The sequence below is a fragment of the Lingula anatina genome, chromosome 4 (assembly GCF_051362555.1).
Source record: "Lingula anatina isolate TDL-2025a chromosome 4, LinAna3.0, whole genome shotgun sequence".
In the NCBI taxonomy this organism is placed as follows: domain Eukaryota; kingdom Metazoa; phylum Brachiopoda; class Lingulata; order Lingulida; family Lingulidae; genus Lingula; species Lingula anatina.
In genome coordinates, this window is record NC_141770.1 from 28,143,447 (window position 1) to 28,171,182 (window position 27,736).

Genomic DNA, 27,736 nt, shown 5'->3' on the forward strand with positions numbered 1-27,736 from the left:
AAATGATAATCGAAGACCAATGTGCACCAGGGGAAAAGGCTGACTATAACTAATCTAATAACTTCTCGCTTTTACATTATACATGTAGTACTGTTAATTGTGACGTCGCTTAAAGAGGAGGGAGGTCTTACTATAGCTCGCAATCTATTGTTAAAAGCGATTGTTATCATTTTTGTTATCATTTCTCAACCAATCTAAAACCATGCCTTTACAATTACTGCGTGTCCGGCTGCCGTAAAGAAAGGTATGGTCGAACAGATATTGCTATATTACAATTCACTATTGACCTGTTTTAGATCACTGTAGCTTGGACATAATAAAATCATGCCCAAGACTTTAGTAAGAAAGCATACGTGCGACACAGGGTAATAACAGTCAAATATAAAATTGACATCTTATTGTTTAGATACACATAAATATAACTTTATAAGAGCTAAGCATTAAGCCTCGACAAACTAACGTCCAATTTAAACAACAACGAGAAAAAAGGGCGCCCTGTTATAGTTATGAGACAAATTGCTAAATCCCCCCCCCCTTTCTAAGAGCGCACAATGGGTAATGAGATGATAATATTCAACAATAAAGGAGAAGGTTTATATAAACAACAGAAAAGGCGAAAATTTCTAGTAGTGGCGCAAGGACTCCAGCGTGCAACAGGGGGGAAACTGACAGTGTGATCACACTATGTATGACAATGTATGACAACGGTTTAAGAGAAGGGGGGTCTTACTATAGCTCGCAATCTATTGTTAAACGCGATCGTTATCATTTCTCAAACAAGATAAAACCATGCCTTTAAATTTACTGTGTGTCCGGCTGCCGTGGAGGTCCTGTCGAACAGATTTTGCTATATTAAAATACACTAGCGACCAGTTTTAGATCACTGTAGTAAGAAAGCATACGCGCGACACCGGGTAATAACAGTCGAGTATGAAATTGCCATCTTATTTTTATATGCACATCAATGTAACGTTATTAGAGCTAAGCATTAAACCTCGACAAACTGACGTCCATTTTTAAACAACAACGAGAAAAAAGGGTGCACATAAATATAACGTTATAAGAGCTAAGCATTAAACCTCGACAAACTAACGTCCATTTTTAAACAACAACCAGAAAAAGGTTGCCATGTCATAATTATGAGCTGACAAATTGCTTTAAAACTTATTCTGTTGTGGGAAATAATCACCCGTTTCACAGAGCGCACAATGGAAAATGAGAAAACCAGGCCTAAACAATAAGATTGTGAAATAAGAATAGTGCTGTTAGATAATAATGTTAATTCAACGGTGACGATGGAGAATCCGTCATTCACAATGTTAATAAATTAAGACTGGTTCAAGCCAACTGTCGATATCAAATAAATCTTTTTAGTAATTGAGGCTTCACTTCAGCTTCTTCTGTAAATATCTTTTTAAAAATAATGTTACTCTCTTTGTTACTTTTATTTTTTACACAGGTCGCGAGGATGGAAATTTACATGATCTCAGTGACGTTGAAATTGAAGGTGCTTTACCTCAGTGAAGTTGGAGTTGAAGGTCATTACTGGTGGTAGTTGATGAAACAAACATTTGAGCAAAGTGATGTCTTTTCAGTGGAAAATAACCACCTTCTTCTAATGTGAGGGAAACATTTTAACTGATAGCATTTAACACTGAGGTCATGCAGTGGTAACAGTATGTTGACATAATATGTTAATGTGTGAGGGGTTGGATTATTCCTAAATAAAAGTAGAATACTTAAGTGAGTGTAAAGATCATTATGTTTCTCATACGGAAGTAGAAGTGGTGGTTGCATGTCAAGCAGCCAGTAATCACAAGGGGGGGGGGGGGCTGTGAAAGTTGTACATTTCATAAAGATAGTCTCCTCTGCAGATTAGAACTAAGATATATTTTTTTATGAAATGAAGATACAGTTCAGCACAGTGTAAGTATTGTTTCTTCAAGTACTCACCATCTACACATCAGTACATGTGACATAAATAGTTGATAAAGAGGCCCTTACAAGTTGTCATGCAACAATTCGGTGGGAGAACATGCTGCCCATTGTTTTTATATAACTAGAATAACGATGGTAACATGTTGATAACTCACACCACAGGTTTATGTTGTTGTTATTCTATGACCATTAATGGTCTCGACGTTGCTGACGCATTTAATTTTTTAGTGTGCAGTTTCATATTTATGACAATTTCTGTTATTACTTGTTTTGTGTCATAATTATTATAGATTCCTTCGGATGTTTCTCAGTGCTTCTTTTACAATTTTTTCAAGAATAACAAGAAACACATTCGAACACATTTTTTTGGGACGTAATTGAAACCTTTAATTGAAGCATAATTGAAGCAAAATTGAAGTGTTTTAAACTAATCTTAATTAGACAAACATAGTCATACATTTTGTTTTAAGAAAATCAGGACCCTTTTTTGCATAATAATAATGATAATAGTAATAACTGTTATTATTATTATTATTATTATTGACAAAGAAAAAGAAAGAAATGTTAAGGGAAATTTCTCAGAGACGCGTGGTAAAATGATAAAGGTATAAAGTGGTTTTAAAATCCATTAGAGCAATAAATATAAACGACCCTCAATGGAGGACATCAAAGCTGTTTACTTGGCAGAGGACTCCTGTGATGCAAGTAAAGGAGCTGATTTGAATACATCTTAACCAAGTGGAATGTCTGGATGTTTTCATTAGGGAAATATCCAGGATAGACTCCGTGTAATGAAATGGTTAACACATCATTAAGTGTAAGCCACAAACACTGACAATGCATAAATGAATAGTGAGTGAGCTTTTGAAATCTCAGTTAATAAAATAAGCCATGATTGCGCAATAAATGCCACAATCTGTCCTTGGCTCTTCTTTAGTAATGCTTTGTGTGCAGATGTGTTTATAACTGAGGCTTCATATGAATCTACTCTAATTGGTCAATGCACTTCCACTAGAAAATCAACCAAAGCGGCCAAAATGTGGCAATTAAGGTTGGGATTGGCGGATTCAATCAAACATTTCTGTCTGATAATTTTGTCGAAAGCACAGTTAAATTCTGAATCTTTTTTTTTTTTTTTTAAAAGAACTTTGGGGGTCCTGACTACACAGAGTGTCGTAACAAAAGTAGTGGAAGTCTGTTTATAAATTCTATGAAGGGCTTTTTCATTTCAGCGTGAAATCTTCCTTTTTTATAAGAATCCATACCAAGACCATTCGGAAGATATGTAATTAATTGTCAATCACGCTGCCATAGTAACGAAGGGACAAAACACAGATAAATAAGGCAATTTTTGAAACTTTAAGGATTTGAAGCTTTGTAATTATGCAAAAAATACTTTGCTTAGAATACGTAGGGATGGACGTTTGGAATGAGGGGTATGAGCGGTGAATTATGCGGTGGTTCATTTCCATGGTGCTGTGAAAATGCGCCTGATTTTTATTAATTGTACTTTTTTGTTTATATCAATATTATTGACAATATTCTTAATAGTTTTCCGAATTAGTGGCGTCGTTATAATGGGTTTGAAGACAAAGAAAATAGATGGAAATTTTTGTTTCTTCCTAACAATCTACACAAGAACTAGGCGCAGAAAAGATAGCATGCGGACTTAAACTTGCCTACAAATATCACGCAATTGTCTTTTGCTTGAGGTGCACCAGATACGTTAAGAATCATTTATGAAATCTGAATGTGCTTAGCGTCCGAGATCAAGCTAGGAATGATAGGGAGCCCATTCTTCAAAGGCTTCGAGAGTAAGCTACTGAGTTTAACGATATTTCCTGATCACAGATTTCGATTAAGAAAGAAATAAACTCACTCCAGAGAGTGCCAGCACCCATTACACAAAGAGGAAAGAAAGACCTGCAATAACCAAGTGATTGGTGTCTAGATTTCCAAGGTGTGTACGTCCCAAGAGGGTCATGTACCGGTAAATATAAAGTTTATGAAGTAAATGAGATATACGTGCCATGCCTTTGCCTTACATTCGTCATTGTTATGTAGTAAATTATTTTTTTGATAAAACACCTTGATTTGGCTCGTAATATGGTACAGTGATTTTCTCCTTGAAACTATTTGTATATTCCAATCAAAGTGTTTGTTGTAATAATTGGCTTTAAACAGACGTGCATTTTGTCACTACGATAAAGGACTATGCCTATAAGAAAGCCTTTCATCTGGATAAATTTCATAGTTTCCAGAAATTAATAACCAAGGGTATATTATAAAATTGCATTTTCCTTGTCTTGTTTTTCAGATCCACTGCATTTTATACCTGGTGAAGAAAGTCACTTAGAACTGGTTTGCAGCTATATCCTTGCTACAGAAATCTGTCTGTCAGCTGAAAACAAAAGTGGATGGCCTTAGGGAAATATTCATTCGTTCAGATGATGCTGGGTGCTACCACTGTGCACTTATTATTATACCCATGCCTGCTTTATCTGAACAGACAGGCGTCCTTGTTCGGCAGTATGACTTCAGCAAGACACAAGCTGGCAAGGGCAAATGTGAACGAAAAATTCCTAAATGTCTTATAGGACGTAATGTTAATGAAGGACGTGATGTTATTTCAGCCATTGACTTGCACACAACTTTGTCTTTATCTAGAGAGATCAGAGACTGCCATGCAGCTGTTGTGGAAATTAGGAAAGGTGTCCATGCAATCCGAAAGATCACTGCTTTCTTCATATTTTCAGAAGGCCACATTCAGTGTTGGAAAGCCTACAGTGTAGGAGAGGGTATTAATTTCCAGAAGAAAGCTATTGACAGGTTCGGCAGTGCACAGGGAGCGACCAACTGCCTCTTTGTTGCCTCGTTGTAAAATATGTACAATTCCTTCCGTGGCATCAGGGGTATTCATTTACGAAAGGCGTTGGACCGTCGGACATGCCTGACAAAGTTCGTCTTGGTCCGATAAAAAAAAATCCTGTATCGTCCGTCCGGCAAGTTTTCAAGCAGACTCAAAATCTCTAATTCTAAGGAATACATTTTGTTCCCCTTCTTTTGCGAAATATTTTACTTCACTTTACATGTACAAGAGAGGTGGGATAAAAATCCCGGGGAGTTATCTGCTTGTTATACATAATTTATTAACCTCAATTTCACTCTAATTAGTATTTTGTGACTGGCTTGATAATCTCTTTCTTCATTTTTGTGGTTTCATTACACGGCAAAATGGCTGCAACACATGTTCCCATGTTTTTTTTTCTTTTTTTTTTTTGTATTTTTACTGGTAAAAAATAAGCCAAAAACCTTTATTTTCTAGGGCATATATCTCCCAACTCAAAAAAAGTGAAGTGATTTTTATTACTTTTATCGATAGAACTATTCTTTTTCGATATTCATGGTAAGCTTCATGAGTCTACTCCCCGTCGTGTCAGATGAGCTTACGTTTTTGTGAGGGTAGGGTCTCAAAGCGGTTGGGGAGGCGGGGTGAGCAAAATATGCATTAATTTACTTGGGGTGATGAAATTATTTAAAATATAGCCTGATTGTGATGTAAAAAATTTGTCCTTATCAAAAATATACACTAATATTAAATATTTTATCATTTAAAATTTATTCTCATGTATATGTATTTAAGGAGAGGGAAACTGGTCAACCTGGTCAAGACCAGTGCAAATATTGTACGTCCCATTTTTCCATTTTACTTCACAGAGGTTCAAAATTCCTTAGGACACACATTCATACCAATTTTCATTTTAATATTAAAATATCCGTTTAACCCCACGTTGTCGCCATAACCGTAACGGTTTTTATCAAAATTGATTGACAATTCAAAATAAGTAGAAGAAACCTGTTTTTTCTAAGTAGGATTAAAATGGGTGTATTCCATATTTGGAATTCAAGAGGCAGTGATAAATAGTCAACTGAAATCTATTACAGCCACTTTAGCTGTTATCAAAGATGATTAATAGTTCAAATTAAGTAGAAGCGAGAAACCTGTTTTTTTTTCTAAGAAGAATTAAAACGGATGTCTTCCAAATAAGGATCTCCAGAAGAAGTGATAAATAGTCCACTGGTGTCATTTACGCTTATTTCAGCAGACTCAACACGCCGTATCGGAAGAGGAAGAATTTTCCTTTTTTGCGATTCAGTAAGTAAAATAAGTTGTATGTATAGCGTTAAACTTATGATGTATGGAAGAATGCAATTATTTCAACTTCAGATCTTATTTTGATTTCAATGTTTTTGCATCATTTTATAATGCGAATGTTTTTATATACTATAACTTACTGAAAGAACAATATTTTTAAAAATGTGCACATATTAAAGAGCAATTCCTTGTCTGTGGGTACGTTTACAAGATTGTCAATTAAAGCAGCATACAAACCGAGGGAGGGTGCTACCATTGTTGCTAAGATAATATAAGAATGGTGTCTAAAATTGTTTATCTTAAATAATCGTCATCATAAGGTGTACATTATTCGTCTAAATGCGTTTTTAAAACGATAATAAATATTTGTATGAAATCTATATTCTACAATAAAAACATTGTAACCAACCCATAGAAATATAATATATTCTGTTTTACCACAGAAACGGCAGATATAGCTATTGTTCTGATATCTAACCTCCATAGATGGCTATACTCTGTAATAATCTCTTAAGAAATTATAACATAAAACTAAAAAAAAAAAAAAAAAAAAAAAAGAGTGAATGTAGAAATGGATTAGTTAACCATGGGTAAGTATGGGAAAATTGTTGTTTACTCCGGGAAAATTCTTTTTTTTTGCCAAAACGAACAGTCATTATCCCTTTAACTTCGTTTTTTGACCATTCTTTGCGTTCAGTTTTACGCTCTGCTATCTTCAAAATGGTTTGCATGTGCACGATTCATTCACTGCGAGCACCTTTTACGAGTGATACTATCAGGGCTTCCTAAGCAGTGTGGCCATTGCATCATTCGACGTTGTCTCAGTGCAAGGCTTCCGATTGTTAAATGTCTTATTAACCCTTGTTGACATATCATTGCCCTCTCTATTATAATCCTATTTTTATTCGTGCAATTTTTGTGTCGTACTTCCTTCTGTTTTTTATCCCTCTTATGTGCTAAATGTTTTTCTTCGCACCGTCCGCTGCATTGACTTGTTAAATTAGGGAAGTCACGCGGTACGCCTGCTCACTTGACCTTGAACGATGGAAAGTAGGTTGAGCAGTTTTCTCACACTTCTTCCCACCCGTTCATTCATATGCTAGTATCTGGGTCACGTGACACGCCAAGTATGTTACAATTGCGGGGTATAAATGCAACTCTTAGTTCTTTATTTCTACGTACTTGACGCGCGTTAGACGTTAACTTTGAAATAGATCTTGTTTATTTGGAGTATTTGATGCTGTGAAAGTGCTGTTAATGTGAACAATTTCCAACTAAAACCGCTTTGTATACCCGTTTAAAACGAGAAAACGGCCATTAATGAAAACATTAAGTTTCATTTAATATTACAAGTCACGCGTAATAAGTGGTGTAAAAGCGTGGGTTGATTTAAGTACAACCTAACCTATTGGACATAAATAAAAACGTTTATAAATGTTATCTAAGTTTGACAACAAATTTAACATGAAAAGTCTATTTAAATGGAACATTAAGGGTTAATTGTCATCCAGGTACCGAAAATTAAGTTTTCCTGTTTCTATTTATTAAGTAATGCATCTGCCCTCGTGAGTTTGGACTTTGCGCCTTAATAGATTTTCATAAAGCATTTGGCTGCATCAATAGGATTTATGTGTTGCATAAATATACGAAAACTCTACTTTTTTATGTGAATCTCATGCAGAAATGGTTTTAAAGCAAATCATGGTAAAAAATGTTTCATCTGGAAGAAAGCGTACACGTCGTGGCGCCCAGGGGTATTACCTTGATAGAGCAATTTATTGATCCAATTGACACTTGCGATATTCAAGGACAAGTTTCACTTACAGCATGAGAATGTTAAACCCACTGTATCCGCTTGGTAACGGATTTTTAACGGAAAATAACAGCGACCAATCCGCCTAAAACCTTAATGTGAACACAAGTGAACATGCATGGGACAAATGGGTAGTACTGTATGCAGGAGAAACCCACGCCTGGAGAATCCACAACAGATGAAACAAAATGTAACCCAAGAGTAGAACAAAATCCCCCAGCAAAGATTGGTGGCAGCAGTGAACAGCATACCCAGTCGCGCATGGGCTCTTTATCTTGCACGTGGGGTCACATCCGATAGGGTCATGAATAGTCTTAAATAAAATTATAAAATTTTGCAATTGATCGTCACTTCGCTTTGCATTAAGAACATTTTTATTTTAATGGAGTATGTATTTAACAGAGTTTATTTTCAGGGGCCAAAATTGAAAACTCATTTTATCTACAGGAGTCTACAGGAAATATGCAATAGAGGGAGTTTCTTTTAAATGTCCAGAGATTATACATTTTGAGTCTGCCACGCTACAACTGAACAATAAAGAAAAACTGACATTTGTTACAAAATTAATACATTTTATGAAGTTTAACAACCCTTTTTAACAACAATAAGACCACTCAGAAGAGAAGAGCCGAGTGCTAGCCGGTCCACAGCCTAAATATGGCGGACCTACATGAAAGGAAACCGCTTAATCCTGTAATGGTCTATCCGCCTCTTTCACGCCTCCCCAGTCATCGTCTCTGCAGGGGCACAGTGATTTAATCTCATCCCAATGCGACCGGTCGAGGAACGACGCGTGGGGAGGCGTGTGAGAGGCTATGCAATAATTAAATGAAATCTATGGAAACCCTTGGAGGAGTGTACATTACCGCGGTATGGATGACACCTTTTTTTGCTATGTAAATCAACTATCCCGTAGTTGATGACTTTCGCAGGGAACTGATTCTTTGTCCTTGTGGTATTTCCATTTTCAGTTCTGCATTCCCCGTTTCTTTTCCTTCTTTTTAAATTTATCCTCTCATAATACTAGAATCAACGGTAACAACGTCAGTATCAACGATTTACCTTTTTTATATTTTATGTACTATATATGCATATGTGTTAATAATCTGTTTCATCTTTTCTTTCAGGTTTCCAAATGTACAAAATGACAAGTAAGGGCACTATGATCTTTGGTGGATCCCTACTGTTCACGCTGATTGCTGTCTGTTCAGGGCAACGAGCAAGTAAGCATGACCAAAAGTTCAATTTCTACAAACTAAGAATATGCTTAATTTTGGGATATTTTGATGTGCCATGTGCCATCTTCACCAGTGTCTTGCGACACAGGTGCATTTGTGTCGATGACCATGATATTATTTTCTTTTATTATATTATCCGTTATAGCAGGTGGTCACCTTTTACTATATTATCTGTTAAAGCAGATGACCACCTTTTACTATATTATCCGTTATAGCAGATGGCCACTTTTTACTATATTATTCGTTAAAGCAGATGGAAACATTTTAATATATTATCCCAGATGGTTACCATTTTCTATATTATCCGTTGTAGCAGATGGTCACCTTTTACTATATCATCCGTTATAGCAGATGTTGTTGTTGTTGTTCTTGTTGTGTCCCTTGTAATAGTCAATAAAAACAAATATACAAACAAAAAAATAAATGATTAAACCAGATGATGATAATGATGAAGATGATAATTAACATGTATGGAATAATAATCGTACAAAAATACTACCTTTATGCCAACTGTACATAAATTATATATATATATATATATATATATATATATATATATACATAAATGTATTTACATGGTTTATCCGGAAATTATATATGCGTGTGTCTTTACTTACAAATGATATCATATCAACTGTTTTAGGAATATATTTTATTCCAGATGCCAAATCTAACATGACTTCGGGTACAGAAAATACTATTACCGATATATATATATATATATATATATATATATATATATATATATATATATATATATATATATATATATAATTTTTTCACACTAGCAATATGTCCAATTAAAATAAAATGCCCATATAATTAAAAAAACATCGCCAAATGTTACCTAATTCAAACAAAATCCTGAGTGTGGTCTTTAGATGTTACGTGTCCTTTACCGAGACTACTTACTACGTACTTCAATTATATCCTGTAGGCGGTGCAGCAAGCTTCCAACAAGGTTAAAATTTCTGTTTTGTAAGATAATGTTCCATTCTTTCTGAATAGCTTGTTCTCTATTACCAGGAGTTTTTTTCTATACACCGTGCACTCCATGAGTACTCAAAAGTTATAATGTGCAGGATGTTACGGGCCTGACTTCCTTTTTTTTAAATTTTCTCAATAATCGGTACACTCAATTTGACACAGGGTTATGACAGACAGAGTTTATATCAGTGTGGTCGTCCTATAAAACCAACGACTTGTGACAATGATGAAACCGCTATCAGCGAAAGGTGCGGCATTTTAGACTTGTTGTCAATATGCAATTTGTAATAACGTAATTCCACACGTGACTTTAATCTAAAATATTTACGAACCAACCGACAATATTACTTTGAATAAGATAATTGATTTTGAAGGTAAAGAGACGAGCAATCATTTAATAATCATAATTGGTTTCTCTGAGTCTTTGCTACTCTTTTTAGTACATGTTGTATTTTCTGCTCTCTAGTTTCATATTTTAATTTTCACACTGTATATCCACTAATCCACTAATCCACTATCCACTGGATATCCACTACATTTAAAATTACCTTTCCTCCATTCAATATTTTCTTATAAGGCAATAAAATTGTGTATACTTACTTATATTTGTTTTTAATTGAAAATATTTGAAATATTATTTGAATTACTCATGCTTGGACCATATCCATTCTTATTTTGCATGTGTTAAACATATGTGAAACACGTGGCTTTGACAAGTTCCCTTTCCATCTACGGTAGAGAAACCCACTGTCCTCTGGCTCATGGGTAAACTATAAATTACCCGTCGTGTCTGTGAGCTGTTATACAGCTTAATTACCTCCGCCAAGGGGGTTATGTTTTTGGCGCCGTTCGTTTGTCTGTCTGTCTATCTGTCTGTTAGCAACCTTACAGAAAAAGTTATGTACCGATTTTGATGAAATTTTCTGGTACTGTCAGAAGTGGGCCAAGGAAGTGATGCTTTGTTTTTAGTAGTGATCAGGATCATTAATCAATCAATAATAATAATAAAAATACAAAATCATTATAGAATGAAATTTTAGGGGTGAAACGGCATTGGGTGGAGACTTTGCTGCCTTGGCGGAGGTCTACGCTCTGGGAGTGCTTTTCTAGTTGTCTGTTATTTCCAGTGCATCGACTATGGATATTTAAACTGTATTAGTCGTCTATGCCTAACCATAGTCTGGGTCCATAACTCTCTAGTGCCGATGACTATTGGGGATATATATATATATATATATATATATATATATATATATATATATATATATATATATATTATCTGAACATGATCGTTTCAACTAGTTTGAAATAACTTGCTTTTGAAGTGAAACAAGCCATTCATATCGATGACAACAAAATATATATAAAACATTTACTTGCAGTTGAAGTGAGATTGGTGAATGGCTCACGTGCCGGTGAGGGAAGAGTTGAGGTATTCCATAATGGCGTTTGGGGCACTGTCTGTGATGACAGCTGGGATAGCAACGATGCCCGTGTGGTCTGCAGAATGCTTGGTTACACGTAAGCACATCGTTTACTTTAACTTTCAATTGCTATCCATCTTAATCATAAAGAATGTTACCCATTTCTGGAAAAAAATCTGATCATGTCAACTAATTTACTCACAAATTCCAGAACCACTGGCTCCGTTTCCTTTTCTCGCGCTCATTTTGGACGAGGTACTGGTTCCATTCTTATGGATAACGTCGACTGCTCTGGGAGTGAGACATCTATCAAAGATTGTGATCACAGAGGTTGGGGGACACACAACTGTGGTCACTCAGAGGATGCTGGTGTTAGATGTCGCACAACAACGACACCTGGTGGGTGAACAGTTTTCTTCAGTCCCGTATTTTAGTCATGCTGCATAATTGTATTTATATTATTTTGCCATGGACCCGAGATTAATGCCCTTTAAATACCTTGAATATACTCTGAAACGATAAATATAATATAATATAATATAATATAATATAATATAATATAATATAATACTGTAATTCTTTGTAGTTAAAGTGAGATTGGTGGGTGGCTCTCGTGCCGGTGAGGGCAGAGTTGAGGTGTTCTACAACGGTGAATGGGGCACTGTTTGTGATGACAGTTGGGATAACAACGATGCACGTGTGGTCTGCAGAATGCTTGGTTACAGGTAAGCACTTATTTTACTTTATGTTTCCTTTGCTACTCATTTTGATTGTATAAATAAGTTACTCTTGGAAAAAAGCTGATTATATCACTTAATTTTCTGTCACTTACAAATTCTAGACCCAGTGGCTCTGTTTCCTTTTCCGGCGCTCATTTTGGACGAGGTACTGGTTCCATTCTTATGGATAACGTCGCCTGCTCTGGAAACGAAGCATCTATCCAAGATTGCGGACACAGAGGTTGGAGCTCACACAACTGTGATCACTCTGAAGATGCTGGTGTCAGGTGTCTCGGTGCAGTGCTTGGTGGGTGAACTGACCATTTTTGTTATGTTGCGTAATTTAGACATGCGTTTAAGCGTTGAAAAGTACGTATCCTTGATTTTTGCGTAATACAACATTGGTTAAAATGGTTGTCCCACCCCCATTTCCATGAACTTTTATTTACAAATGGTCACCTCACAGTTGTTAATAGTTAGAAGTAGTGCTTTTTTATCCCAGATACGGTGTCTTACGTTATTAATGGTTCAAGATTTGATGAAATATGACTTTTTCCATCACAGCCCAAAGCTTACATAAGTTATTTTGTCTCGCCTTCAGCTGTTAAATATTCCACCCAAGATAACGGCATTCTGATCGCAATTGCAGCCAGTTGTGAATTAAAAAATATAAACGTGAATTAAAATACGCTTTAAAATATAACTGATATTGTAGTTTAAATGAACTAATACATATAACTAAGTGCTTTTAATGGCTTTTAATATTAGACAAATGACCTTAAAATTAGTGACTTTTCAAAATTTGAAGGGGGCATTTGGAAACAAAAAATGAGGAGGATTAGGAGTCTCATTTGTTCCATAATCTCATTGTTGGCTGCCGTGGATACTTAGGGTAGTTTGTATACGCCTTGAATATCAAATTGCTCTTGGTTTTTACTTCTTCCGCTTTCACCAGTCTTTCCATAGCAGTGTCAAGAAAACCTAATGTATGGGACTAAATGGTAGATCTATACTCCTTCGTGGCTTGGTCCTGTATCTTTATTATTGATGATATAAGTACGTCATGATCAGGATATCCTCTTAAGTCCAGTCGGCATCTCACATGGTGGGCGTTGTTTCCGAGCTGTTTAAGCGTGTGGTCTGTCCAGAGGGAGCAGCCTTTGAGGTACGTTTTCACTTTGACAGTCTCGTCGCAACGTTTTATTTCATGTATTTTCCTTGGACTTGCAGCTGATGAAGGTCACTTGTTGACCTGAAATCACTTTCTGCAACCAGTTCACCCTTCACTTTCCCCCCACAGGCAGTGCCCCTACATTGCATTGTCTACCTCGGTCCACGATCAGAGATGAGACACCTCAGTCATATCTATCATGGTATGCTCTTCCCACCTGGGGCACCTTATAACGCTGTACGGACACGGACAACTATAGACCTCATACTACTTAGACAAAAAAGACGAGAAGCTTAATACACAGGAGATACCTTCAATTCTGCAAGGAGTGCTGTCAGGACAAAAAACCCCAGAGGCCAAGCTCTGAATCGTGTTAATTTGATCACGTGAATTTTAACTAGGGCATGAGCCGACCACCCCTTACACAATTATTGGTGACTTGGAAGGTGTTGAAATCCTGATTGATAACATTTTATTACGTGAGAAAAATGTTAAGGGAGATGACATGAGACTAAACAAATTATTTTGGAAAACCAGAGTAATAAAACTAAAACTGAAACTAAAACTAAAGTTGATTATGTGGTTTGATTACATAGTGTTATATATGATTACTGGTGAGGGCTTAAAGTCAACAGCCAAAGCGTACTGATGATCCAGAGAGCCACGGGGAGTTGAAAACAGTACTATGTAAGCTTGGGTGTGTTAGAAAATTTATTCCAAATCTCAGTTAATTGAATGTGCCGCTTATGTCCCTATTTCACACAGACCACGAATCCCACGAATGGCCATGACTTGACAAATTTCAGGATTCGTTGCTGAATCGTAATCAGTTCGTTAAATTCTCAATCGTAGTCAGTTCTTGCAATTCTTGATCAATCATGAATTCGTGGCATAATTCTTGAGTTGTTCAAAATTTTGGCCACGAACTCCGATTCCAAAAAAATCGTAGTGAATTTCTGGACAATATATGTGCGATTCCAGCCGAATCCCACGAATATTCGTAACACTATCGGACCTGTATCGTAACTGAATCGTAGAGCGTGTCGAATAAGACCAGGAAATTTGCAAATTCTCACGAATCCTCACGAACCCTGAAATTTGTCAATTCTTGGCGATTCGTGGGATTCGTGGTCTGTGTGAAATAGGGGCATTAGAGAACTCAAGCAGAGAGAAGAATGGTCATTGGACGCAGCAGCGGAACCAGCTTGTGCAAACATAAAGAAAGCAGTAAATTGAATGAAAGTACTAAGATGTTAATTAAGATGTTAATTGACGATATAAATTGACCATTAATATTGACAGTGCACGCATCAACGAAAGGGCTAGGAGCAGCAGTAATTCAAAAAGTGGGAGTAGTGGCATATGTATCCAGAGCATTGTCTCCTGCTGAGTAAATGTACGCTCAAATGGAGGAAGAGATGATATTTTGTTCTCATCTTGTGATTTTTTTGTGAAATTTGATGTTAATTAAATGATACCAGGAGCATATCATTCCACAGTCATTTATCTCCCCCATAGTATTGGTTCAGTAGGGGTGACACTTCTATTGTCCAGTGTGTGTAGTTCTACCAAAAAAGTAAAGACAGTTTAAAACAGGATATTCTATTCTTTTACATTTATTACTCCAAACGGATGGAAACCAGCTGAGTATGTGAAACTAGCAAATCAACAGATTGTAAAGGCAGGGAAATAGTGCATATGAGTTCAGGGAACATTCTTATAACGCAGGACTTTTAGAAAACAAAGTAAATCTACTGGTGTACCTATTCAACAAAATGTGGGAAAACAAACCATGGCGAAACCAAGACAATTTTCAGCCAATGAAACAAAGCATACCAATACAAAATTTAAAATTTAACTGATCGTCATCCGCAATTCCTTCCAGTTGAAGTGAGGTTGGAGAACGGCACTCGTACCGGTGAGGGCAGAGTTGAGGTGTTCTACAACGGCGAATGGGGCACTGTCTGTGATGACAGCTGGGATAACAACGATGCTCGTGTGGTCTGCAGAATGCTTGGTTACAAGTAAGCGCATCGTTTATTTTATGTTTCATTTGCTTCTCAATTTAATCGTAAATGGGTTATTTAAAAAAAATCTGATTATGGCAACTAATTTGAAGTGGCTTACAAATTCCAGCCCCATTGGCTCTGTTTCATTCTCCGGCGCTCACTTTGGACGAGGTACTGGCCCCATTCTTATGGATAACGTTGCCTGCTCCGGGAGTGAGACCTCTATCAAAGATTGTGGTCACAGTGGTTGGGGGACACACAACTGTGGTCACCATGAGGATGCTGGTGTCAGATGTCGCACAACAACAACGCCTGGTGGGTGAACAGACTGTTTTCTTCAATTACGAACTTTAGTCATGCTACACAATGGTGTTTATATTATTTTTGCCATGGACTCGAGACTTATGCACTTTGTAACACTTTGAACATACTCGAAAACGTTAAATATAATATAATATAATATAATATAATATAATATAATATAATATAATATAATATAACTAAGTCAATATATAAAAGCAATGTTTTCACCTTCATACTCATGAACATCCAAATCGCCCAGATTTGTAAGAAACAATGTTTGGTGAAATAAGTAGTTCTCATGAGAACATTTGCTGATCATCATCTGTAATTCTTTGTAGTTAAAGTGAGATTGATGGGTGGTTCTCGAGTCGATGAGGGCAGAGTTGAGGTGTTCTACAACGGTGAATGGGGCACAGTCTGTGATGACGACTGGGATAACAACGATGCCCGTGTGGTCTGCAGAATGCTTGGTTACAAGTAAGCGCATTGTTTACTTTATGTTTCATTTGCTACTCATTTTAATCTTTAAAGTGTTATTCATTTTTTAAAATCTGATTATGTCAACTTATTTAATGTGGCTTACAATTTCTAGCCCCACTGGCTCTGTTTCCGTTTCCGGCGCTCATTTTGGACGAGGTACTGGTTCCATTCTTATGGATAACGTCGACTGCTCTGGGAACGAAGCCTCTATCCAAGACTGTGGTCACAGAGGTTGGGGGACACACAACTGTGGTCACCGTGAGGATGCTGGTGTCAGGTGCCGCACACCAACAACGCCTGGTGGGTGAACAGACTGTTTTCTTCAATTACGAACTTCACTCGTGTTACGTCCCTCTGAAATGCTATTAAGATTATTTTTCCATGGACTCGAGTTTAAAGCACTAGTTAACATACTCGAAAACGTTAAGAACAATATAATATAATATAATATAATATAATATAATATAATATAATATAATATAATATATAAATGCAATGTTTCGACATATTGCTAGTGCCATACTCATAATGAACATCAAAATTGCCCAGATTTGTAAGAAATAATGTTTGATCAAATAAGTAGTTCTAATGAAAATTTTTGCTGATCGTCATCTGGAATTATTTATAGTTGAAGTGAGGTTGGAGAACGGCACTCGTGCCGGTGAGGGAAGAGTTGAAGTGTTCTACAACGGCGAATGGGGCACTGTCTGTGATGACAGCTGGGATAACAACGATGCTCGTGTGGTCTGCAGAATGCTTGGTTACAAGTAAGCGCATCGTTAATTTTATGTTCCATTTGCTTCTCAATTTAATCGTAAATGGGTTATTTAAAAAAAATCTGATTATGGCAACTAATTTGAAGTGGCTTACAAATTCCAGCCCCATTGGCTCTGTTTCATTCCCCGGCGCTCACTTTGGACGAGGTACTGGCCCCATTCTTATGGATAACGTTGCCTGCTCCGGGAGTGAGACCTCTATCAAAGATTGTGGTCAGAGTGGTTGGGGGACACACAACTGTGGTCACCATGAGGATGCTGGTGTCAGATGTCGCACAACAACAACGCCTGGTGGGTGAACAGACTGTTTTCTTCAATTACGAACTTTAGTCATGCTACACAATGGTGTTTATGTTATTTTTCCATGGACTCGAGTTTTATGCACTAGCTAACATACTCGAAAACGTTAAGAACAACACAATATAATATAATATAATATAATATAATATAATATAATATAATTTTATATGATATAATATATAAATGCAATGTTTCCACATTTTGCTAGCGCCATACTCATAATGAACATCAAAATTGCCCAGATTTGTAAGAAATAATGTTTTATCAAAGTAAGTAGTTCTAATGTAAATTTTTGCTGATCGTCATTTGGAAATATTTATAGTTGAAGTGAGGTTGGAGAACGGCACTCGTGCCGGTGAGGGCAGAGTTGAGGTGTTCTACAACGGCGAATGGGGCACTGTCTGTGATGACGACTGGGATAACAACGATGCCCGTGTGGTCTGCAGAATGCTTGGTTACAAGTAAGCTCGTCGTTTATTTTATGTTTCACTCGCTACTCATTTTAATAATAAAGAATGTTACCCATTTCTAAAAAAAAAAAAATGTCAACTTATTGTACCACCAGCGTGTGCGCTGGCGGTGCACATGGTTTTAGTCCAGCCCGGTATCGTCCGCCGCCACGTCACCATTTCCTACTAGATATATATTTGTGCCGATTTTCAGAAACTACAAATAACTAACCAATAATATCATTGGTAGGGACAGCTTTCAGCAACGTGAGTTTGGGGTCAATCAGTGCAATAAGGTCGCGCGACAAGGTTATTTTCAGTTGCACCCTGGATTACGCACGCCTGTTCCGCAAGGTGTCGCCTGTAGTGGGGGCGGGGGGGGGGGGGGGGGGGGGGGCAGCACAGCCCATATGGATACTATGGCGAAGGTGACAGGTACTTCCAAACATTTTTCATAACTGTCATTATTCCTCATTCTATTCACAAATTTGATATTTACGGCAATGGAAAAGGTGGCACTGGCAATAGTGGGTCTTGGTGCGTTGACAGGCCGCACAGGTGTCCCCAATTAACCGTCGCCAGAGAAGAGACCCCAAGCATTAAACAACACGACCTGTAGATATTGGAAATTTGGCGAAAGTTAAGCAACTGAGGCTTTATTAGATTTGGGCAGAAATCGAGAGGAATGTCCAGTGACATGCCAAACCCCTAAGTTCAAGTCTTGGCCCTTGACACCAGTAACGCACCCCTTAATCTGAACAAATCAGTGTTGGGCAGGTATGCACTATTTTCTACAGGCGTTTTGTGATTTTATCAACTTGATTGTCAAGTGCCAGACCTTTTGTTCCTAGGTACTAGTAGCAAACTTTATCAGATAACAATCTGACACTAACCATGCAACCATGCTGCACTAACATCGCTGTAAACCCAGTTATCAATGCTGTCATCTTTACCTGTATCATTACCGGTATTATGCCAGTGGTACGTTTGCTACATTTGAGTAAGGAAATATGCTTTGATGCTTATATTTATTTGTAATACGTTAGCATCAACCTGTTTATAAAAACTTGGAAACTTTCAATGTTATTACACAATAACAGTATAATGATGGGAGATGTTATGATTAAATGCTTAGAAGAAATAATAAAAACAGATTATGTGAAATATAAAATGAATTGATTTTATTTGGGTTATTTTTTTTTTATCTCAAACCAATTAATTATCAAACATGAAGCTTATTTTTAGAAACATTAACAGATATTACTGCAGTATAACCCTGCTGGTACACAGATCTACAGTTCTAAAATGCCCTGTATAACCTGAATGTACATATTGCGATTCACACCGCAGCAGCTTGTCTTAGTAAGGACTCAACCAGTTGAAAACTTGTGGCACAGCTTCAGGGACAAGATCACACCATCTACCCTTGCTGTGATGATGGATCTACTAGTACATTATCTATGTCTTGTCCTCCTAGTTTTCTAATACCATTTCCCCTGATCTATGCTCACATCAATCTCTACAGCTTTACCAACAGCTACACAGTTTTTACATCTGAAAGTATAAAGCCTAAATTGTATTAAAGCACTATCAATTTACTTGTTATATATTAATTTGAGGGCAAGAGAAAAAGGCAGAAACCTCATATCATAATCAAGATAATTGAAAATCAAATATGCATAATCAAATAGCTTTAATTGTACATACTCCTGATGATTAAATCTTTTAAACTTCAGCATAAATTTTGACTTTCTCTTGTTAAAGCATAGCCATGTTATCAAAATGTGCTTGAACAAATAATAATAATAATAATAATAATAATAATAATAATAATAATAAACAGCCTGCACACATGATGGAACATGGAGGTCAATTGCCACAAAATAAGTTGATTTGTACTTGATAGCCTGAGAAGTAATATCAGGTATTCATTTGAGCAGTAATAATACCACAGAGTTAACAACGACACAAGCATATGGTGTTATGTAACAGAAATCATGCATTACTTGCTATGGCAGTGTCCTCCTCAACCTATCGTGCACCGCAGGTTTTGATTTTCAATGTCATCAAATTTTTTTATTGTTTTTAGTTTGATCTATGTATCTGCTATTCAAATAATATCGTTTGGAAAATAATTAACTGATTTAATTATCAGACAGTCATTTATGCCATGTATTTAACAGTGCCAAAAAAGATACTCTAGTGTCCCTCTCCAACTTTATAATCAAATCATTAAAGAAAAGAAGTGAAGTAGTTGCTCTGCTTGGTAACTCTTAGCATATCCCTTAAAATGTCAGTGTATGGTCCCACTGTTGTGAGAAGTGTGGGACTGAACATGGCACAATATTTATATCTGTGTCACTTATTTACTTATCTGTCTTATGTTATTTTCATTAGTCGTAATTATCCATGTCATCAAACTGGCTTTAAACAGCTATGTAACCTTGGTTTTAAGTTTAAACATATTCTTTTTGTTTAACATGTTTATAGTATGTATATGGTAAATTTAAAATCACACCAAGGTTTATCGCATTGCCTAGATAGAATATTTTATGAGTAATTTTACTGATACGTATGTCCATTATATAAAGATGGTAATGCACTAACTGTATTGTATCATCATTAGTATATCATATTGTACAAGTCATGACAATCTATGTACCAGTACAGAAATAAATTGAATTGAATTATGCTTTTGCAACATGAGATTATCATTAACTTTGCCGGTTCACGTGCACACAGTAGACCCTACCTTGCTATCAGTGCTGCTCTTTTCTTCCCAACTCGCCACTGACAGGCTAACCACATCGTTTGAAAACAACGTTGGTATGCTCCTTTACTTTTGGTGTTGGCAGTTTTGCCCCGGGGACATCGTCTTCGGTTAAAAACAACGTATCGTTTTCACCCATCTTTGAATTGCTCCTGTACAAAATGTCCGCTTGCTGCCCCCCAAGGGAAAAATCGTAGCACGTGGGTAGTTACGCAAGACCTGTGACGTATAACGCGCGCAAGGTTATTTCACCCCAGCAGGCATAGTTGCGTTGGATCAACGTTGAAAACAGGTTGATACGTTGAATTGCCGTTGATCTACCTAAATTCAAAGTATAATCAACGTTGATCCAGCCACGTCGAAACACCGTCATAATGTGACGTTGACTCAACATTGTATTTTGGTCAATGACACAACCTTGCAGTTGTGAATTGTAATTTAAAATATTAATTATTGAAAACGTGATACTTTGTTTATCAACTGCCGTAACTAAATTTATCAATATAATAACAAAAGGGTTTTAAAGTAAAAGTGAAAATCGTTTTGTGTCTTTAGTTAGCTAGTGAAGTTTCTTAACTTGTTATTCAGAAATGCATTCCAATAAACTGAATTCCTTGCAAGGACAGCCAACGCTAGGATGAATAAGTTACTGTAAATGTGATGGAGTTAACAGTTCTTGGTAACCTGTTATAGATAGACGGGTTGAGGTGACTGTGACTTTGTTATATATATATATATATAACAAGCGTAAGTGTGGAACAGAGTGCTCAACAGTCCGGAGCATTTTTACACAATTAAAATAAATAAATAAATAAATAAATAAACAAGAGACATGCAATAACATGCATGCTCGGGCCTACCTTCTGGGTATGCCCGTGAAACTCGGAGTCAGGGTTATTGCATGTCTCTTGTTAATTAATTTATTTATTAATTTTAATCGTATATATATATATATATATATATATATATATATATATATATATATATATATATATATATATATTTTTTTTTTTTTAATCTAAACCTTGGAAAATTTAACTTAAAGGCCATACATTAACACCCTACATATATTTAGCCATCAAATATGTCTTACTGCTAAACACATCCAGGCTAATTTCCCGCTGGGTGGGGTTGATTTAACATGACGTTGATACAACGTTGTTATGTGAGGTTGACACAACTTTCAAATCCAACGTTTATCCAATGTCTTCTCAACGTTATGGTCCAACGTTGTTTCAACGTTAAAACAACATAATTTACCCGCTGGGACGGGAGAAGCCGCCATTAGATGCCGAAACAGAAAACTCTTTCTAATTCTGGAACCGTTAATGCTAGAGATCCTTGTACTTTGAATTTGAAAGAGCATATCAAGCCTAATATTGAAAGTAGTGTCCGTTTTTTGTTTTCCATATGGTTTACGAGTTACGCTGTATCAAAAAGTATATTGTGGTGGTGAAAGTAAAATGTAAAATACGGTAACATGCATAAAACGTCTGGATACGATAACATAAGCGAGACAGACAACTTCTAGTCAAAAATGACATTATTTCATAAAATTTGATCATCTGGAACTTTTGAACACCACCCATTCCCAGCAGGCAAACGACATTGATTCTACGTTGATTCAACGTTGATCCACCAAAATTAACGTTGATTCAACGGTGAATCAATGTCGTTTGTCTGCTGGGATTTAAAGAATATCAACCAAAATCACCCTTTGTTTATTGCAATTCATTTCTTCTGTACAAAATGTATAGCCTATTACCGTAACTCCAAAATTGCAACATTTTAGTCCCCTATATACGTCCATAGTTACTATTGAACTTGAATAGGAAGTCATATACTGGCAATCTAAATGTGGCCTTGAATTTAACGTTTGACGTACTCTTCACCATGGACTGAACTTTGCAACTTTTTCTATGCATATACCTTCACAATTGGCATAGATATGACCATAGTTACTATTGAATTTGAATAGGAAGTCATACACTGTCTGGGAACCTAATTCTAAATGTGATCTTAAAATTGACCCTCGACCTACTTTCTACCATGTACAGGGGTCGAAATGTTGCTTTCCCGCTTTCCCGTGGGAAAGCTATTGCGAGCTCGGGAAATCTATGTCAAATCTTACTTTCCCGTCCGGTAAATCAATGGAAATGCCCGGGAAATGCAAAAACTTTTCGGGAAAGCGCACTTAGAAGTCCCTTTCCCGAAAAACTGTTACCTATAATGAAATTTATTCCCTGGCACCAAGCCGTCAATTATTTAACCATTTTCCACAAGCTCGACGTAAGTACTCACTCTGAAACTAAGGACGCACGCACGTGACTAGCTAGAATTTGTTACGGGGCCTCCTTTTGAATTTCAAGAGAGTTGTCAATCAAAATCGTCTCGAGGCATTTACATGGGGTATATCTGACTCGTTCCCGATCCCATTTACACAATGTTAAACACAGAAAGGATCAAGGCTGCGCAGCTAGCAGGTATAACATAGAGAAGTACAAACCTACGCAGCTCACGGAAACAAATTAATGTGCGGGAACAAAGTTAACGCAGCGTCCAAGCCTACACAAATAACGGGCACCAAACAGCGTAGTACGGGGAACGAATATCGGTCAGCCATTTATGCACGATCAGCTGATGCAAGATTCAGGTTGCGCGCATAAGTCGGGCTCAAGTCTAACGGAGGTTGATGGTCAGAAAATAAAGTTCCTCAAGTGGAAAATCAATGACGAAAGCAAGGGAAAAGCAAGCAAACTTGCTAAACAAGACACATGTAAACTTCAAGACACGATAATAAATGAGGGTGAAGCAGGTGCACATGGCGACGATACAGGTACCAGTAGGCCTACGAGGCTACGTCGTAATAATAATAATAATGTCAAACAAGTTTCATATCTAATGAACTGTAAATTTAATGATAAACAAGACGTTTTTACTTTTCTATTACGTAGTAAACATAAAAATTGCCCTACCTCGTTCTCTTTGCTGAAGACATGATGTATTGAAAAACAAATGGGCCTTTTCACCGACTGAGTTTTTCGGCTCTTCTCAAGAGTTCCACCTGGACTTATTTAATTATTTGAGAAGTGATTGAGTTGTTTTTCATTGAACTCCTACCAAACTGATGACCTTTTTAAAGATGTCACGGGTTATTCTAGCCTTTATAATTAAGGACCTAATACCTTTATTCTCTTTACTTTTGAAAATGCAGTGTTTGTAACATCAAAATTTCACTGCACTTCTTCAACTTACCCTTTTCTAATTGGTGTGAAATTGTCTACTATTAAGAAAATGCCCCAAGTTTCAAATGAAATTAAACATTGTGCACACTAGGAACAAGTCCAATTGTTTACTGGTTTGACTTTTACTTTTTAGCTGCCAAAGATGGACCCATGGAGAATATAGACAGTGGCGAGTATGGAGATGAGACAGTTGAAAGGCTTTCAGAACATTTTAGGACACTGGATAATGCTGGCTTTTAAACAAACATGTGCCAGGCTGAATGGCCTCATTATAAAAATCCATGCTGGAACTTCATGAAAAGGACCAGGACATAGTTGCCTTTTTAAGTAGAATGCTGACTGTACTTAAAGAGATTTACCCTAATATTTGTGCTCTCTTGACCATTGTGATGGTCCTTTCAGTCAGCACAACAGATGCAGCATATGTATTTGGTACTAAGATTTCAGTCACGTTAATGTTGACAAATATATCTAGTTGTTATAAAAAACACTATATATGGATGCCATGTTAGTTTATTTCATATCAATAAACATTCATTTCTCAAAGATATGTTCTTACCTATATAATTCATCATCATATTAAAATAATCTAATTTAATATCAGGGAAATTGGTTTTCATGAATTTGTTGTCAGGGAAAGCTACTTTCTTGCAGGGAAAATAATGTACAAAATCACTTTCCCGGCAGGGAAAGTATGATTTTCTAAACATTTCGACCCCTGATGTACTGATTTTTGGACCTTATTTGCTGCTTATACCTTCAAAACTGGCATAGACATGGCCATATTTACTATTGAATTTGAGTAGGAAGTCATATACCGGCAATCTAACTGTTACTTTAAAGTTGACGTTTGACCTTCATTTCACCATGAACTAAACTTTGCAAGGATTCCTTCTCTCATATCTTTAGAACTGCCAGAGATACGCCCATAGGTGCCACTGAACGTGAATAGGAAGTCATATACTGGTCATCTCACTGTGGCCTTGAATTTGACCCTTGGCATACGTTTCACCATGAACTGAACCTTGCAACCCTTCCGTTTCATATCTCCAAACCTGGGAGTTACTATTGCACTTGAATAAGAAATCATATACTGGCAATGTGACCTTACAATTGACGTTTGGCCTACTCTTAGTCATGAACCACTTTTGTTTTCCCCATGACTTTGTTGAAAATTGTAAACTCTTGTTTTCATGCATTTTGTAAAACTTGTGAAGCATAACACCGGAGGTGGTGTACCTTTTTTGCTTCCCGCAGCTGGTTGTACAATACCCGGGGGCAGTATCGCCTCTCTGATTCTTTAGTTTAATGTGGCTTACAAATTCCAGTCCCAGTGGCTCCGTTTCCTTTTCCGGCGCTCGTTTTGGTCAAGGCACTGGTCCCATTCTTATGGATAACGTCGCCTGCTCCGGAAGTGAAACTTCTATCCAAGATTGCAGACACAGAGGTTGGAAGACACACAACTGTGGTCACTCTGAGGATGCTGGTGTCAGATGTGTCGTTGCAGGGCCTGGTGGGTGAACAGACAGATTCTTAATTTACGACTTAAAGTCACGCTACAAAATGGTATTTAGATTATTTTTGCCATGGCCCCGAAAGGGTATCATATAGTGGTGTTTAATTGATTTTTGAATTGGACACGATTTTTATGTCCCGTTTTGTGTGACACAGTGCCTTAGCAAATAGGTAGTGCTTATATAAAATTTGCTTATCGTCCTCCGCAATTCTTTGCAGTCGTAAGATTGGTGGGTGGTTCTCGTTCCGGCGAGGGAAGAGTTGAGGTGTTCTACAACGGTGAATGGGGCACTGTCTGTGATGACAGCTGGGATAACAACGATGCTCGTGTGGTCTGCAGAATGCTTGGTTACAGGTAAGTACATTGTTTGTTTTAAGGGACCATTCCCACAACCCTATCTTACCAGCTGAAACGATCTAACTCCTTGGTGATTTGCGCTTAATTTCGCACAGGTTGACTGGCACACCCTCTCGTAACGAAAAGTACTTTGGTAAAGTCGGTAATACTTTGTGAGCATCTTGCGACTTCTCATCCAGATTATGCCTGAAACTTTATACTTGGTTATATCATAAAACTCTGTTTAATTAGTACACCTGAAATTTTTTAACTGATCAAAGGATTTCTAGTTAATTAATTAAGGAGCACAACTGTGTTTTTAGATAACTCATCTGAAACCTTCTGCTATATAAATAATATTCGATAACCATTTTTATGTTGGAAGTTTAAGCGCAATATAATTGCTTTTGTAGCAACCGTAGCGCAACTGCAGTCGGTAGTGCTAAGTTTGGTCGAGGTTCTGGATCTATTCATATGGACCAGGTGGCTTGTACTGGCAGAGAGAGATCCCTGAAAGACTGTCTCCACGGTGGATGGGGATCGCACGACTGTACACATTCGGAAGATGCTGGAGTCAGGTGTTCGCCATAAGAACAGATCCCCAAAAGCATAATAAGGGTCCACCTGGACAAAATAGCTACATTATTTTTTTCCTACTGCACTGACTGGAAATTTTCAAAGTACCATAGTAAAAAAAGATAAATGCTTGCATATTAAACGTGATAAGTCCAAAGTTACATGTACATTGAATAAAAACACTCATGCATATATAACCTTGCCACAATGCATATATAACCACAATGGTAACCTTCTCACTTAAGAGCCACATTATTAAAATATAGGCGTAGGGATATGTATATGATCACGCTCATATTCACGATGATCACTTGCCTACTCTTTAAGTGAATAAAATCTGTAGGTTCCGTTGTAGTGATGTGCAGAAATGTAGTAACACGCGTACGTCTTGGCAGGGTAGTCTATATGGTAATGTATATTCCTATAGTAATTGACGCCCATGATTTATATGGTGGGGTATTCTCGACCTTTGTTTTTATTCTTTGGAGATTTCAAGGGAATACATCATGATAAAAATGTTGTTGTAATTTAGACCAATTTCATCCCCAAAATAGCCCATTTAGCTTTAAAACCAAAACAATACACCTTCCACAACTGTTGGTGTACCGAGTAAGTAAATAAAATAAGTTACACGTGCCAGACCTTCAAGTAGCAATAACCTACACTTCACCCGTTATATTTGTTTGCATAGGCAAAATAAAACTTAAACCATTTTTTTCAGAATTATTATCCATAAACATGTTTTTATTGTAATTAATTCTCCCGTTTTTAAGTCTGTACGACAATAGAGATAGAAACTGATGAAATTCACTGACCATTTTAAATCTCCTTTAAATGCCTTAGATATGCATGCAAAAATTACCATATAATTTTTGTATAAGAGTATATAATTGATTGAAATAAGCATCTCCCACCATAGCTAAGTTGTTTAATTCTTCTAAATATCTGTTCAACTTATTAATATATTTTGATATTGCATTCAGATATCAATTGTTTTTCTGCTTCTGTTATGTTGTATTTTGTTAACCATACGTGTAACATACAAATAAATACGTGTTCATTCATTTTGTGAACGGTATTAAATGTGTTAATTGTGGATCACGAGTTTACATCATTTTACAAGTTTAACTATCAGACTTGAAAATCAGTTTGTTCGTAAAAAATAACTGAATAAATAATCCGAGCTTAGGGTATGAACTCTTGTAACAATATTAACTGTGGATCATCACTTTACAAAGCCGTCTTTTCTATTACCTTTCTTCTTTTATATCACAAAGGGGGTCTCTGGTACATAACAACCGTCTAGAAATGCGCATAATTTACTCTCGGTACTCCCTTATCTTTACCAGCCTGGGCGGACATCTTGGGCAAGTACTGGCACACCTCTAACCCCCCCCCCCACACACACACACACACACACACCGACCAGGGGTACTTAAGACCTGCCTTGCTGGTGTCTAATGGCTATATATGGAGAGAACCCCTACAGGAAATCCACGATGGAGCAACGTTAGGTAGCCTTTTGATACA

The 27,736-nt window shown here is 36.8% G+C and overlaps 2 protein-coding genes across 6 annotated transcripts; both read left to right on the top strand.

Annotated features, from left to right (window-relative positions):
- The first annotated feature begins 1,907 nt into the window (after positions 1-1,907).
- LOC106176920 (scavenger receptor cysteine-rich domain-containing protein DMBT1-like) lies at positions 1,908-27,124 on the top strand. 5 transcript variants are annotated; one of them, XM_087012201.1, is made up of 17 exons: positions 1,908-1,926; positions 6,045-6,094; positions 9,035-9,130; positions 11,515-11,653; positions 11,768-11,955; positions 12,143-12,281; positions 12,398-12,582; positions 15,332-15,470; positions 15,583-15,770; positions 16,097-16,235; positions 16,351-16,538; positions 16,867-17,005; positions 17,118-17,305; positions 17,637-17,775; positions 25,107-25,291; positions 25,513-25,648; positions 26,044-27,124. In XM_087012201.1, exons 3-17 carry the CDS (start codon positions 9,043-9,045, stop codon positions 26,219-26,221), a joined length of 2,358 nt encoding a protein of 785 aa, XP_086868327.1. In that variant the 5' UTR covers positions 1,908-1,926; positions 6,045-6,094; positions 9,035-9,042; the 3' UTR covers positions 26,222-27,124. The 5 variants fall into 5 exon arrangements, with proteins under 5 accessions (XP_086868327.1, XP_086868326.1, XP_086868330.1 ...); XM_087012200.1 differs by having other exon boundaries at positions 1,911-1,926; positions 6,042-6,094; XM_087012202.1 differs by lacking the exon at positions 1,908-1,926 and adding an exon at positions 2,853-2,989 and having other exon boundaries at positions 6,042-6,094.
- On the top strand, positions 22,599-24,324 carry LOC106166133 (uncharacterized). The gene is made up of 2 exons (XM_013544577.3): positions 22,599-23,369; positions 23,912-24,324. Exons 1-2 carry the CDS (start codon positions 23,159-23,161, stop codon positions 24,016-24,018), a joined length of 318 nt encoding a protein of 105 aa, XP_013400031.2. The 5' UTR covers positions 22,599-23,158; the 3' UTR covers positions 24,019-24,324.
- Positions 27,125-27,736: the final 612 nt, after the last annotated feature.